Here is a 15,920-nt window from a genome sequence, read left to right on the forward strand (position 1 = left end):
AATTTTAGTTTTTCTTTATAAGGATACATCTTTGTTTAACCTTCATTCCTCAATGATATTTTCACCAGATATAAAATTCTGAGTTGACAGTCTCTTCTTTCATCATTTAAAAATACTGTTCTACTCTGTTCTGTGTTATGTAGCAGCCTGGATGGAAGGGGAGGCTGAGAGGAAATGGATACGTGTATACGTATTGCTGAGTCCATTTGCTGTCCACATGAAAATATCACAGCATTGTTTTTTTGTTTTTTTTTTAATTTTTTTTAATTTTATTTTTAAACTTTACATAATTGTATTAGTTTTGCCAAATATCAAAATGAATCTGCCACAGGTATACATGTGTTCCCCATCCTGAACCCTCCTCCCTCCTCCCTCCCCATTCCATCCCTCTGGGTCGTCCCAGTGCACCAGCCCCAAGCATCCAGTATCCTGCATCGAACCTGGACTGGCAACTTGTTTCATACATGATATTTTACATGTTTCAATGCCATTCTCCCAAATCTTCCCACCCTCTCCCTCTTCCACAAAGTCCATAAGACTGTTCTATACATCAGTGTCTCTTTTGCTGTCTCGTACACAGGGTTATTGTTACCATCTTTCTAAATTCCATATATATGCGTTAGTATACTGTATTGGTGTTTTTCTTTCTGGCTTACTTCACTCTGTATAATAGGCTCCAGTTTCATCCACCTCATTAGAACTGATTCAAATGTATTCTTTTTAATGGCTGAGTAATACTCCATTGTGTATATGTACCACAGCTTTCTTATCCATTCATCTGCTGATGGACATCTAGGTTGCTTCCATGTCCTGGCTATTATAAACAGTGCTGCGATGAACATTGGGGTACACGTGTCTCTTTCCCTTCTGGTTTCCTCAGTGTGTATGCCCAGCAGTGGGATTGCTGGATCATAAGGCAGTTCTATTTCCAGTTTTTTAAGGAATCTCCACACTGTTCTCCATAGTGGCTGTACTAGTTTGCATTCCCACCAACAGTGCAAGAGGGTTCCCTTTTCTCCACACCCTCTCCAGCATTTATTGCTTGTAGACTTTTGGATAGCAGCCATTCTGACTGGCGTGAAATGGTACCTCATAGTGGTTTTGATTTGCATTTCTCTGATAATGAGTGATGTTGAGCATCTTTTCATGTGTTTGTTAGCCATCTGTATGTCTTCTTTGGAGAAATGTCTATTTAGTTCTTTGGCCCATTTTTTGATCGGGTCATTTATTTTTCTGGAGTTGAGCTGTAGGAGTTGCTTGTATATTCTTGAGATTAGTTGTTTGTCAGTTGCTTCATTTGCTATTATTTTCTCCCATTCTGAAGGCTGTCTTTTCACCTTGCTAATAGTTTCCTTTGATGTGCAGAAGCTTTTAAGGTTAATTAGGTCCCATTTGTTTATTTTTGCTTTTATTTCCAATATTCTGGGAGGTGGGTCATAGAGGATCCTGCTGTGATGTATGTCAGAGAGTGTTTTGCCTATGTTCTCCTCTAGGAGTTTTATAGTTTCTGGTCTTACGTTGAGATCTTTAATCAGCTATACTCCAATATAAAGTTTTTTTAAATAATTAAAAAATTTTAAAATGACTCTTCCAAATCAGTATTATGAAAATGACTATACTACCCAATCTACAGATTCAATCAATTTCTATAAAATTACCAAAGACATTTTTCACAAAACTAGAACAAAAAATTTTACAATTTGTATTGAAACCCAAAAGATGCCAAATAGCTAAAGTAATCTTGAGAAAGAAGAATGTAGCTGGAAGAATCAACCTTCCTGACTTAAGACTCTACTGCAAAGCTACAGTAATCAAGACAGTACAATACTGGCACAAAAATAGAAATATAGATCAGTGGAACAAGACAGAAAGCACAAAGATAAACCCACACACCTTTGGGCACCTCATCTTTGACAAAGGAGAAAAGAATATACAATGGAGAAAAGACAGCCTCTTCAATAAGTGGTGCTGGGAAATCTGGACAGCTACATGTAAAAAAATGAAATTAGAACACTTCTTAACATCATGTTTATAGATAAGTTCAAATGGATTAAAGACCTAAATATAAGACCAGAAACTATAAAAATTCTTAGAGGAAAACATAGGTAGAACATTTTGGACATAAATCACAGTAAGATCCTCTTTGACCTACTTCCTGGGTCGTTTGTTTTAATGGAAGTAAAAACAAAAATAGACAAATGAGACCTAATTAAGCTTAAAAGCTTTCACAGGGCAAAAGGAAACTATAACAAGATGAAAAGACAACCCTCAGAATGGAAGAAAACAACTGCAAACTAAGTAACTGACAAAGGATTCATCTCCAAAATATACAAGCAGTTCATGCAGCTCAATATCAGAAAAACAATGACCCAATCAAAAAATGGGCAGAACACCTAAACAGACATTTCTCCAAAGAAAACATACAGATGGCTGGTAAATATAAGAAAAGATGCTAAACATCAGTGATTGTTAGAGAAATGCAAATTAAAACTACAATGAAGTAACGTGACACATCAGTCAGAACAGCCACCGTCTGCAAACGGAACGGACAATGACTGGTGGTGTGTCTAGGCCTCCTGGGGCCAGGATGACCACAGCAAGGAAAGCACTACAAGGACCACCAGAAATCTACAGGGATACAGCGTTCCCATCCCTGCAGTCCACTGCCAAGCATGTAGAAAGCAGGAAATACCGAGACTTCGTAAGGGTTGACTACCTCAGATTTGCTGCACTCGTGGGTTTCATGTGGATCACAGCTTCTGGATAAAAAGATTGCAGATATTAAGTGTCGATGTGAAACTAGAAGTCAGCTTTACAGAATTCCTATCAGAAATCTTGCAGAAAGTAGGCCATTTGGGTTCTGATCTGCTATAAAAGATGAAGATTTAAGTGACCGTAATTAACCTGTCCTGTGCCCCATCCATAAGAAATTCTCTGTAGTAGGTTGTGGCTGGATTAGACTTCCTGGAACATTCCACTCTCAAAAGAACTGATGTGTTTGGATAATCTGTGGAGGGTTCTGATTTATAATTTAAACTTTGAGTTGTATCCTGAGGTAACCACAAATTGAATTCAACCAAACTTGGGTCATCAAGTGGCGAAAGGCATAGGAGGGAATAATCTTATTTCTTTTAGTAATATTTTATTTGGGTAGTGCTTCTTCTGTGTTCCATATTAAAGTGTTTTGTTTTTGTGTTGTTGGTGGTGTTTTTTTTTGTTTGTTTGTTTGTTTGGCTATCACTTGGAATAGTTCTTTGACAGAGCGTATCGCTTAGCTAAATAACCTGAAGTATGCATTGGAATTACGAAATGTCTCGCGAATTTGCAGATCCCTAGAGAAGTGGCAGCCCGCTCCAGTGTTCTCACCTGGAGAACCCCAGGGACAGCAGAGCCTAGTGGGCTGCTGTCTATGGGGCCACACACAGTCGGACACGACTGAAGTGACATAGCAGCAGCAGCAGAGAGGAACCAAATGGCTTTAACATAAAGGGCAGTAAATGAAGGGGGCTCTAGTTCAGGTGCTGCTAAAGCCTCCCCTAATCAGGTCTAAACTGCATAGTAAACTGGTGCAAAGAGTTTGTATAACTTCTGCTCAGGCCAAAGGAACACACTGACCTGTGTTCAAATTCAAAACAGTGAGAGCAGAACCTCAACTTAAAACACACTTAAGTTTCACAGATCTTGAATGATCTTTGACAAGAATTCCGGATACATTTATACCCAAACATTTACGGTATTAGGTATTCTGTAGATGCAGTGGTTGTCCTAGACTAGCTTTGTTATCAGCTTTCTGGGATGTCTTTACATAGTTCATTTGGAGAATCAGGGGTGAAAGGCAGGTGATGTAGCACTTCTGTCTTTAATAATTACAGCTTCAACTATCCAGTAATTTTTAGTCCTGAAAAGGGACACCAGGATGCCGCTCAGGATTACTGAAAAGTCTTTCTATCTGGTAATTTCCTGGTTTTGTATAATCTGGTAATTTCCTAGTTTTGTATCTTCAGTTCAGTAGAAACATTTCAAACTGGCATGTGACCACTTGATGCAGAGTCTGGGTTTCTCTATAAAGAAACCCTTTGCTAAATGTAGGAGTTGCCAACTGGCTACTAGCAAGCATGAAGCAGATGGGTGAGTAAACTATCCTGAGGCGGGAGTATCTCCCTCTAGGAGTTGAGTCTTGATAAAAGTGTCAATGCAGGAATCCTACTCCTGGGAGGCTTACGGAATCACCTGATGGGACCTGCAAACTGTATCTGAGCAACAATGTTGGGGTTATTTGAGGTGGCAGGCAGATGTCTATGTTCTGATGTGCTTGGGTGAGTAGAGCGTGTCAAGCCAAGGAGAAGTCAGATGATTGAGAAACAAAGGATTCTTGGTTAATCTAAAGACTTAATTTGGCAACCAGAAATCTTTTAACAAATAATCTCTTGGATCTTGAGCCACATATTTCCCCTGAAAAGTGCATTTCTTTTCCAGCAAAATTTTGTCAGGGATTATTTCATTAAAGAACTGAGATGAATATGTTATTTAATGGCATAAAAATCTGAAGACCTGCAGGAGACTTAAAAATTCCAACCCTTGTTATAACTTTTTTAAAGAGTGTAGAATTATCAAAATGCATAAGAATCAAGTTTCAAGGTGCTGTATGATGGGTGGATGAGGCTGTCCATTGTACTATTTCTTTGAATTCTTAGGCATGGTTTGGCAGTGCAAATACTCTCTGTCATTAACAAATTCAATAAAAAGTAAATATATGGAAAAATCTGCAAACAATTAGTGCTGGAGAGGGTGTAGAAAAAAAAGAAAACCCTCTTGCACTATTGGTGGGATTGCATATTGATACAGCCACTATCAAGAACATGGTGATGTTCTTGTAGATTCCTTAAAAATCTAGGAATAAAAATACCATATGACCCAGCAATCCCACTATTGGGTATATACCCTGAGTTAACCATAATTCAAAAAGACACATGTACCCCAATGTTCATCGCAGCACTACTTACAATACCAACCTAGTTGTCCATCAACAGATGAATGGACAAAGAATTTGTGATACATATATACAATGAAATATTACTCGACCATAAAAGGAACAAATCTGAGTCAGTTAAACTGAAGTAGATGAACCTAGAGCCTATTATACAGAATGAAGTAAGTCAGAAATAGAACAACAAATATGGTATATTAATGTGTATACATATATATATATATGAAATCTAGAAAAATGGTACTGATGAAACTATTTGCAGGGCAGGAATAAAAACACAGAGAGAGAACAGAGTTGTGGACACAACGGGGGAAGAAGAGGGTGGGACAAACTGAGAGAGTAGCATGCAAACATACACACTACCATATGTAAAATAGATAGCCAGTGGGGAGTTACTATATAACACAGGGACCTCAACCTGGTGCTTTGTGATGACCTAGAGGTGTGGGACCACTCCAGTACTCTTGCCTGGAAAATCCCATGGACGGAGGAGCCTGGTAGGCTGCAGTCCATGGGGTGACTAAGAGTCGGACACGACTGAGCGGCTTCACTTTCACTTTTCACCTTCATGCATTGGAGAAGGAAATGGCAACCCACTCCAGTGTTCTTGCCTGGAGAATCCCAGGGACAGGGGAGCCTGGTGGGCTGCCGTCTATGAGGTGGCACAGATTAGGACACGACTGAAGCAACTTAGCCGCAGCAGCAACAAAAGGGTGGGATCGGGGGATGGGAGGGAAGTTCAACAGGGAGGAGATATACGTATACTTATGGCTGATTTCACATTGTTATACAGCAGAAACCAAGACAACACTGTAAAGCAATTCCTCCAACTTAAATTAAAAAAAAAAAAAAGAAATACACTTTAGCTGCATTAAGCTAGGAAAAAATGACTCAGAAACTTTAGGTAACAATAGAGACACTCTAAATTCTGGTTTATCCAGCTCAAAACCACAGGGTTATTTAAAGTTTATTTTGACACCAAAGTCACTTCCTGCTCCTCAGATGATGCTCTGTAACTAAAGGGCATTCCTTTCCTAGGGTCAGTTGATTCTGTAATCCCAAAGATGATTAACAATAGCTAGGAAAATCTACTACACAGAGAGCATATGAAAATGTATATAAAGGTGAAGAAAAGGTATATAAAATAAACAGATGAAAAGCAGAACCATGAGTCTGATGGTGAAAGACAGAAGAAGTTCACTTTTCTGATAGTGGTTTCCTAAGTCAGCTGACATAAGATATGTGTCAAGACTCATGAAATTTCCTTGAAATAGGAAAAGTATTGAGAGCCCAGTAGGGAACTTCGAGAGCCGTGGTGAGGGTTACCTGCACACAGGAATGCGAGGGTCATCGCTTCTTCCAGGTATGTGTAACCTTGACAATGACCGTACCTTAACCTGCCCCATATCAGGGGCTCCTTAGTTGAATAATTAGTTGTCTTTTCCTTCTCCTTTATCTTCTGTTCTCTTTGAACACTCTTCTTTCCCCCTTAGATTATGGTTTTCTTCTTCACCACCCTATTCAAACTATACTCTCAAATATCCCTAAAATTTTCCTTATGGTCCAGTCCAGTGAATTGCTCATCTTCCTCTTCATGGGTCTTATTTTCTAACTGATATCCTCTCCTCCTTCATAAGTTAAATAAACAGGTGACAATATACAGCCTTGACATACTGCTTTCCTAATTTGGAACCAGTCCCTTGTTCCATGTCCAGTTCTAACTGTTGCTTCTTGACCTGCATAGAGGTTTCTCAGGAGGCAGGTAAGGTGGTCTAGTATTTCCATCTCTTTAAGAATTTTCCACAGTTTTTTGTGATCCACACCGTCAAAGGCTTTAGTATAGTCAATGAAGCAGAAGTAGATGCTTTTCTGGAATTCTCTTGCTTTCTCTATGATCCAGTGAATTCTGGCAATTTGATCCTTGGTTCCTCTGCTTTTTCTAAATCCAGCTTGTACATCTGGAAGTTCTCTGTTCCCATACTATTGAAATCTAGTTTGAAGGATTTTGAACATGACCTTACTAGCATGTGAAATGAGTGCAATTGTGCAGTAGTTTGAACATTCTTTGGCATTGCCTTTCTTTGGGATTGAAAGAAAACTGACCTCTTCCAGTCCTGTGGCCACTGCTGAGTTTTCCAAATTTGCTGGCATGTTGAGTGCAGCACTTTCACAGCATCATCTTTCAGGATTTGAAATAGCTCAACTGGAATTCCATCACCTCCACTAGCTTTGTTCGTAGTGATGCATTCTAAGGTCCACTTGACTTCACACTCTAGGATGTCTGGCTCTAGGTTAGTGATCACACCATTGTGGTTATCCTGGTCATTTAAAATCTTTTTGTGTGTAGTTCTTTTGTGTATTCTTGCCACCTCTTCTTAATATCTTCTGCTTCTGTTAGGTCCATACCATTTCTGTCCTTTATTGTGCCCATCTTTGCATGAAATGTTCCCTTGGTATCTCTAATTTTCTTGAAGAAATCTCTAGTCTTTCCCATTCTATTGTTTTCCTCTATTTCTTTGCACTGACCACTGAGGAAGGCTTTCTTATCTCTCCCTGCTATTCTTTGGAACTCTGCATTCAAATGGGTATATCTTTCCTTTTCTCCTTTGCCTTTTGCTTCTCTTCTTTTCTCAGCTATTTGTAATGCCTCTCCAGACAGCCATTTTGTCTTTTTGCATCTTTTTCTTGGGGATGGTTTTGATCACCACCCCCTGTACAATGTCACGAACCTCCATCCATAGTTCTTCAGGCACTCTATCAGATCTAATCCCGTGAATCTATTTGTCACTTGCACTGTATAATTGTAAGGGATTTGATTTAGGTCATATCTGAAAGGCCTAGTAGTTTTCCTTACTTTCTTCAATTTAAGTCTGAATTTGGCAACAAGAAGTTCATGATCTGAGCCACAGTCAGCTCCTGGTCTTGTTTTTGCTGACTGTATAGAGCTTCTCCACCTTTGGCTGCAAAGAATATAATCAATTTGATTTCGGTATTGACTATCTGGTGATGTTCATGTGTAGAGTTGTCTCTTGTGTTGCTGGAAAATGGTGTTTCCTATGACCAGTGCATTCTCTTGGCAAAACTCTGTTAGCCTTTGCCCTGCTTCATTTTGTACTCCAAGGTCAAACTTGCCTGTTACTCCAGGTATCTCTTGACTTCCTACTTTTGGAGAACTCTGGAGGATGGTGAAGGACAAGGAAGCCTGGCATGCTGCAGTCCATGGGGTCACAAAGAGTCAGACACAACTGAGCAACTGAACAACAATAGCCTCCTTGATAGGGCATTCCAGGTGGTTCATTGGAAAGAATCCTCCTGCCAATGCAGGAGACCCAAGTTCAATCCCTGGGTCGGGAAGATTCCCTGGAGCAGGAAATGACAACCCACTCCAGTATTCTTGTCTGGGAAATCCCATGGACAAAGGAGCCTGGCAGGCTATAGTCCATGGGGTTGCAAAAGAGTTGGACATGACTTAGCAACTAAACAACAACAACCACCACCACCTCCGTGATAATTTCTGTGACCCAGCACTGCCCTGACATTTCCTCTGCCTCTCCTGGTATTCTTTTTCCCTCTTCCTTTTCCCTTTTCCTGAATATTAACAATAATAACCAATATTTTCAAGTACTCACTCTGCACCCATTAACCCCCCTAATGGGCTTATTAGGTGAATACTATTTCCATCTTGTCGATAAGAAAACTGGAGCACAGAGAGGTTATGGTAATTGTCCAACGTCACACAGCTTGTAAATGACAGAACTAGGTTTTGAACCCAAGCCACCTCACTCCAGATTTTTGTTAATATGCCTTTGGTTGTTTTTTTTCTCTCTCTCTCTTTTTCTACTCTTTCTCTCTAGAGGTATCTCAATACTCCTTGACTTGACCTCTGCAGATGGTTCTCCAACTTCAAATAAAAATATCAATAGCTGCAATATCAGCCCAAACTAACATATATTTGAACACCTACTTTAGGCTGGTATCAGGCTACGATTGTTCTATATTCATTATCACACAGTACCTCCATATTATACATACAAAGTGGCACCACAGGGAGGTTGCTCAAAATCTCACAGTTATTTAGTTGCAGAGGCAGGTAACAGACCATAAAGTCTATCAAAATAGTATAATATTAATATAAGCTACTTGAAGGGAAATGTCAGGCCTCCTTACCCTTGCAGCCCCTTCTGCACCATCTTCCATGTAAAAGGTATCTGGTATATATATGTGGAGTCAAGTTTAAGTGAAAGAGTGTACAGTTTTTTATATATCAATTATGCCTGCATGCATGCTTCCTAAGTTGTTTCAGTCACGTCCGACGCTTGGCGGCCCCATGGACCGTAGCCCGCGAGTCTCCTCTGTTCATGGCATTCTCCAGACAAGAATACTAGAGTGGGTTGCCATTTCCTCCTCCAGGTGCTCATCCCAATCCACATATCAAACTCGAGTCTCCTAAGGCTCTTGTATTTCAGAAGGATGCTTTACCACTAGCACCACCTGGGAAGCCCATCAATTATGCCCAGAAAAGTTTAAAAGTTATTTTAATGAGAGAAGTTCATACAAGGTGTTTCCTGCTTTGCAGCAACTGCAGGCAGAGTTCTGGAAACTCCTGAGATGGATCATTTATGAATGTCAGTTATCCATGAACTCTCTGCCCTCATCCCTGGATTAAACAGGCAGGGTAATAGAATGAGCAGCAAATGAAGAATTAAAATAGAATTCTACACTTACAGTTACCAGGGGGAAGGATGGGAGGAATTGGGTAGTTGGGGAGTTTGGGATGGACATGTACACAGTTATAACAGGGTCCTACTGTAGAGCACAGGAAACTCTGCTCAGTGTTATGTGGCAGCCTGGATGGGAGCAGAGTTTGGGGGAGAATGGAGACATGTATATGTTTGGCTGAGTCCCTTTGCTGTCCACCTGAAACTGTCACAATGTTGTTAATCAACTCTGCTCCTATATAAAATAAAAGGTAAGAAATAGAAATCTATTGCAAATAAAATGGTAATGGAGGCAGCTAGACTTTATGGAGTGATTTCAGCCAAACATTGTGCTTTACACATTCCCTCGTTTATGTCATCACCCCAGGCTCAGGAGACAGGCAACTCTGTCACCCTGTTCCATATATGGAATCTTGGAGAAGTTAAACAACTTGCTCAAATTTGCACAACTGGTGTCAGAAGTACTTGACCCCTAGGGGACCTGTTTCTTCATGAACAGAAAGAGTCAGCTGAAGATTTCTAAAGTCTCCTAGAATTCTGGGATTCTGACATGCTAACAGCTCTTTGAGAACTCTAAGTCTCATGTGCATATTATTGAGCATAGGATTGCTGGCTGGGCTGAAAGGAGACCCTTGAAGACTAGTCTTGAGGAAACTTGATGGTGCCCAGGCTGCCTGCATTTTAGGAACCAGGAAATACTGTCCAGCCACGTGTTTGACTAGCTGCCTCTGCAAGCTACAGTCGCCACTGCGGCAGATGTGACATTAGTGTTGTTTGTTGTTGTTGTTGTGAATGAGAGCTACTCTTTAGTTACAGCACACAGGCTTCTCACTGCTGGTGGCTTCTCTTGTGGCAGAGCGCAGGCTCTAGGCGCATGAGCTTCAGTAGCTGCGGCTCTCAGGCTCCAGGGCATGAGTTCCCAATTGTGGTGCATGGGCTTCGTTGCTCTGCGGCATGTGGGATCTTCCCAGACCAGGGATCGAACCTGTGTCCCCAGCATTGGCAGGCAGATTCTTAACCACCAGGGAAGTCCTAAAACGTTCATTATGTTCTTTGGTGGAAATGTTTTTCTTCTTTCTTTTTTTTAAGAATGATTAACATGAGATCTATCCTTTTAGCATATTTTAAATATGTTATTATGTGTACCACACTGAATTTTAAAGTGTACAAAACTGGGAATGTTATGTTTTACAGCATATCTCTAGAACGTATTTATCTTGTATAGCAAAAGCAGTGTACCTACAGAAAAACAATTCCCTGATAACCACCTGTATATCCTCTGCTTCTGTGAATTTGACTACTTCAGATACTTCATATAAGTGAAATCACACAGTATGTATTATGCTTAATTTCACTTAGCATGATATCCTCTAGGTTCATCTATGTTGTGGCAAATGGCAGGACTGCCTTATTTTTAAGGTTGAATAACATTCCAGTGTGTGCATATGATGTATGTGTATATATATGTGTGTGTGTGTGTGTGTGTGTGTTTACCATCTTTTATCCATTAATCTGCAGGACCCACTTTCTTAGGGGATAACTAAAGTTGCCAATAAAGTTACTAGTCACTGGACCTGAATTTTTTTATTATTATTATTTAAAAATGTTTTAAGTGAACCATTTTTAAAGTCTTTATTGAATTTGTTGCAATATTGCTGCTGCTTTATTTTTTTGTTTTCTTGGTCATGAGGCATATGGGATCCTAGCTCCACAACCAGGGATCAAACCTACACCTCCTGCATCGGAAGGTGAAGTCTTAACTTTTAGACCACCAGGGAAGTCCTGGGACTTGAATTTCAACAGGTGCACACTAGAAGAGCCACACTGGTTGTTCATATTGAAATGTCTCCACATCATTTATAAATAAACATGTCCCCAGACCAACTCCCAGGACACTCTTATCAGCTCAGAACATGCCCTGGGAACTCACCAAATGCCTCATAGTTCAACAGCTGAAAGATTGACACCTGCTATCTCAGAGAGAGTCTCCAATGTCCATTCTACTTGGTTGGTTTCTGAACCATTGTTATTTTTGTTTGCTCACTAAGTCTTTGCGACCCCATAGACTGCAGCATATCAGTCTTCCCTGTCCATTACTATCTCCCAGAGTTTGCTCAAACTCATGTCCATTGTGTCGGTAATACCATCCAGCCATCTCATCCTCTGTCGTCCCCTTCTCTTCCTGCCCTCAATCTTTCGCAACATGAGGGTCTTTTCCAATGAGTCACCTCTTCCCATCAAGTAGCCAAACTATGGGAGCTTCAGCTTCAGCATCAGTCCTTCCAATTCAGGGTTGATTTCTTTTAGGATTGACTGGTTTGATCTCCTTGCAATTCAAGGGACTCTCAAGAGTCTTCTCCAACACCACAATTCAAAAGCATCAATTCTTCGGTGCTCAGCCTTCTTTATGATCCAATTCTCACATCCATACATGACTCTGGAAAAAACATAGCTTTCACTATACGGACCTTTGTCAGCAAAGTGATGTCTCTGCTTTTTAATATTCTGTCTAGGTTTGCCACAGCTTTTCTTCCAAGGAGCAAGCATTTTTTAATTTCATGGCTACAGTCACTGTCCACAGTGATTTTGGAGACTAAGAAAATAAAATCTGTCACTGTTTCTACTTTTCCCCCTTCTATTTGCCATGAAGTGATGGGACTGGATCCCATGATCTTAGTTTTTTGAATGTTGAGTTTTAAGCCAGTTTTTTCACTCTCCTGTTTTACCTTTATCAAAGGGGTTTTTAGTTCTTCTTTAATTTCTGCCATTAGAGTGGTATCATCTGCATATCTGAGGTTGATATTTCTCCTGGAAATCTTTATTCCAACTTGTGATTCACCCAGCCTGGCATTTTGCATGATGTACTCTGCATGTACGTTAAATAAGCAGGTGACAATATAAAGCCTTGAAGTATTCTCAGTTAAAAAAAAAAAAAAACAGTAAGTTTTTTTTTCCATGTCCATTTCTAACTGCTGCTTCTTGACCTGCACACAGGTTTCTTAGGAGACAGGTAACGTGGTCTGGTATTCCCATCCCTTTAAGAATTTTACACAGTTCTTTGTGATCCACACAGTCCAGGGTTTTTGCATAGTCAATGAACCAGAAGTAGATGCTTTTCTAGAATTCCCTTGCTTTTTCTATGATCTAACAAATGTTGACAATTTGACCTCTGGTATCTCTACCTTTTCTATATCCAGCTTGTACATCTGGAAGTTCTTGGTTCACATACTACTGAAGCCCAGCTTGAAGGATTTTGAGTATTGCTTTGCTAGCATATGAAATGAGAGCAATTGAATGGTAGTTTGAACATTCTTTGGCATTGCCTTTGTTTGGTATTGAAATGAAAACTTACCTTTTCCAGTCATACCAGTTGTTAAATATATTGTACTTGCAAATGGAAAATTATTCTAGACATTAGTATATGATAAGGGAATGAAAAGGAGGTAAGGGGAGATCTAACGATGAGAATGGTGTAAAATATATTGTACTTGCAAATGGAAAATTATTGTAGACATTAGTATATGATAAGAGAATGAAAAGGAGGTAAGGGGAGAACTAACGACGAGAATGGTGTAAGATTTATTAAGAAAGGAAGAAAAAACCCGCCTAGCCATCCAGTTCCTTCAGGTCTTTGCAGAAGCAGGAACATGACTGATGACACCACCAGATGCTTGGAAGGTTTGGGGAAGAAAAAACTGCACTTTAGCAGCCACAGTAGAAGCAGACTTCACATAGAAGCAGCCTTTATTTTCCAAACAGGCAGAAACAACACTTCCCTTTCAAGACACATTTCTGGAATCTTGCCAATCCTCCATCAAAAGGAAGACTCTGGTTCTGGTCCACAGGAATCTGGGTGGACATATGGCTTGCTTGTAACCAAGAGAATATGGTGGAATGGAGCTGCATGACTTTCTGGACTGAATCTTGAGAGGATATGAGCTCTCATGCTTAGAGCGCTGAAGCACCATGGGAGCTGCCCGACCAACGCTGCCACGATGGGAGGAAGCCCAACTATCCCAGGCCCTGAGATTACAAGGGACAGCAATCCTCTGCCAGTTCCCAGCTGCTTCAACCCATTCACAGTCTAGCAGCAACTGCCTAAAAAAACCTCAAGCTACAAACTCTCAGCTGAGTCTTTCCCAGATTCCCAAATCACAGAAATCATGAGAGATAATAGAATAAATGTTGCTTTTTATGTACATTCTTTGCTTAATATTCTTTGCCATTATGGTTTATCATAGGATATTTTTTTAAATTGGAGGACAGTTGCTTTACAGTATTGTGTTAGTTTCTGCCGTACAACAATGTGACTCAACTATGCAAGCATGCTAAGTTGCTTCAGTTATGTCCGACTCTTTGCAACCCTTTGGACTATAGCCCTCCAGGTTCCTACGTCCATGAGATTCTCCAGGCAAGAATACTGGAGGGGGTATTGCAATGCCCTCCTCCAGGGGATCTTCCTGATCCAGAGATGGAATGCATGGCTCCTGCATTGCAGGCAGATTCTTCACCACTAAACCATTGGGGAAGTCCTGAATCAGCTATATGTATACATATATCCCTTCCCTCTTGAGCCTCTCTCTCCGTCCTTGCATTTGACCCCCCTAGGTCATCACAGAGCACCAGCTGAGCTCTCTGTGCTACACAGCATCTTCCCACAAGCCATCTATTTTACACATGGTAGTGTATATATATCAATGCTACTTTCTCAGTTTATCCTCCCTTTTCTTTCCCCTGCTGTGTCCACAAGTCCATTCTGTAAGTCAGCACCTCTATTCCTGCCCTGCAAACAGGTTCATCAGTACCATTTTTTAAGATTCCATATATATGTGTTAATATACAATATTTTTCTCTTTTTGTCTTACTTCACTCTGTATGACAGACTCTAGGTTCATCCACATCACTACAAAAGACCCAATTTCATTCCTTTTTATGGATGAGTAATATTCCATTGTATATATGTACCACAACTTCTTTATCCATTCATTTGTTGATGGACATCTAGGTTACTTCCATGCCCTGGCTTTTGTAAACACTACTGCAATGAACATTGATGTACATGTGACTTTTTGAATTATAGTTTTTCTCAGGGTGGGATTTCTGGGTCATACAATAAATTTATTCCTAGTTTTCTAAGGAATCTCCCTACTGTTCTCCATATTGACTATATCCATTTACATTCCCACCAACAGTGCAAAAGTGTTCCCTTTCTCCACATCCTCTCCATCATTTAATCTTCATAGTTTTTTGATGATGAGAATGTTGTTTTTTTTTTTTTTTTTTTTTTAAATTTTATTTTATTTTTAAACTTTACATAACTGTATTAGATTTGCCAAATATCAAAATGAATCCGCCACAGGTTTACATGTGTTCCCCATCCTGAACCCTCCTCCCTCCTCCCTCCCCATTCCATCCCTCTGGGTCGTCCCAGTGCACCAGCCCCAAGCATCCAGTATCGTGCATCGAACCTGGACTGGCAGAGAATGTTGTTTTTTAAAGAAATAATTATCATTATTCAGCAATCGATAACTGATACCCAGCCCTTGGGGAATATCCTGGAATCTTTCCTCAACCATTTCACGTGTCTCCCTTATGTTTCGCTGTTCCAGGACTCTGCTTACTGCTAAGCCTTTCAGGAGTCATGGCTCAGAAAACTAAAGGTGAGTGCTCGAAGCCTTACTCTTCCATAGCCAGAGATCAGTGAGTGTGCATACCAATGATGCACCTGAGGCCACTCACATCTTCCATCAGGATAGAGAAAGGGGGCTGCTTCTGGGAACAGAACTGGGAGCCTCACTCCTGTAACTCTTTTTAATTCAACATTTCATCAAATTTAGGTATCTTTTTTTGGCTGCACTGGGTCTTTATTGCTGCCCAAGAGCTTTTTCAAGTTGTGATGAGCAGGAGCTGCTCTCTAGTTGTGATGCGTGGGCTTCTCATTGTAGTGGCTTCTCTTGTTGCAGAGCATGAGCTTCAGCGGATGTGGTTCCTGAGCTCTAGAGCACAGGCTCAGTAGTTGTAGTGCATGGGCTTAGTTGCTCTGTAGCATGTGGAAGCTTCCCAGACCAGGGATCAAACCCGGGTCCCCTGTGTTGACAAGTGGATTCTTAACCACTAAACCACCAGGGAAGTCCTCAGTTATCTTTTTTATTTTACTACTATGTGCCCAAGGTAGAAGTAGAACAGTGAATCAAACACACAAGTCTCATGAAGTG

General features: G+C 40.4%; 1 protein-coding gene across 1 annotated transcript in view; it reads left to right on the top strand.

Annotated features, from left to right (window-relative positions):
* The first annotated feature begins 4,115 nt into the window (after nt 1–4,115).
* ADGRE3 (adhesion G protein-coupled receptor E3) overlaps nt 4,116–15,920 on the top strand; it is a 62,063-nt gene continuing 50,258 nt past the window's right edge. Inside the window, exons 1-2 of the mRNA XM_055539035.1 lie at nt 4,116–4,128; nt 15,246–15,365. Coding sequence (XP_055395010.1) covers nt 4,116–4,128; nt 15,246–15,365 — 133 coding nt within the window. The remainder of the gene's footprint in view (nt 4,129–15,245; nt 15,366–15,920) is intronic.

The sequence above is a fragment of the Bubalus kerabau genome, chromosome 1, assembly GCF_029407905.1.
Source record: "Bubalus kerabau isolate K-KA32 ecotype Philippines breed swamp buffalo chromosome 1, PCC_UOA_SB_1v2, whole genome shotgun sequence".
Classification (NCBI taxonomy): Eukaryota; Metazoa; Chordata; class Mammalia; order Artiodactyla; family Bovidae; genus Bubalus; species Bubalus kerabau.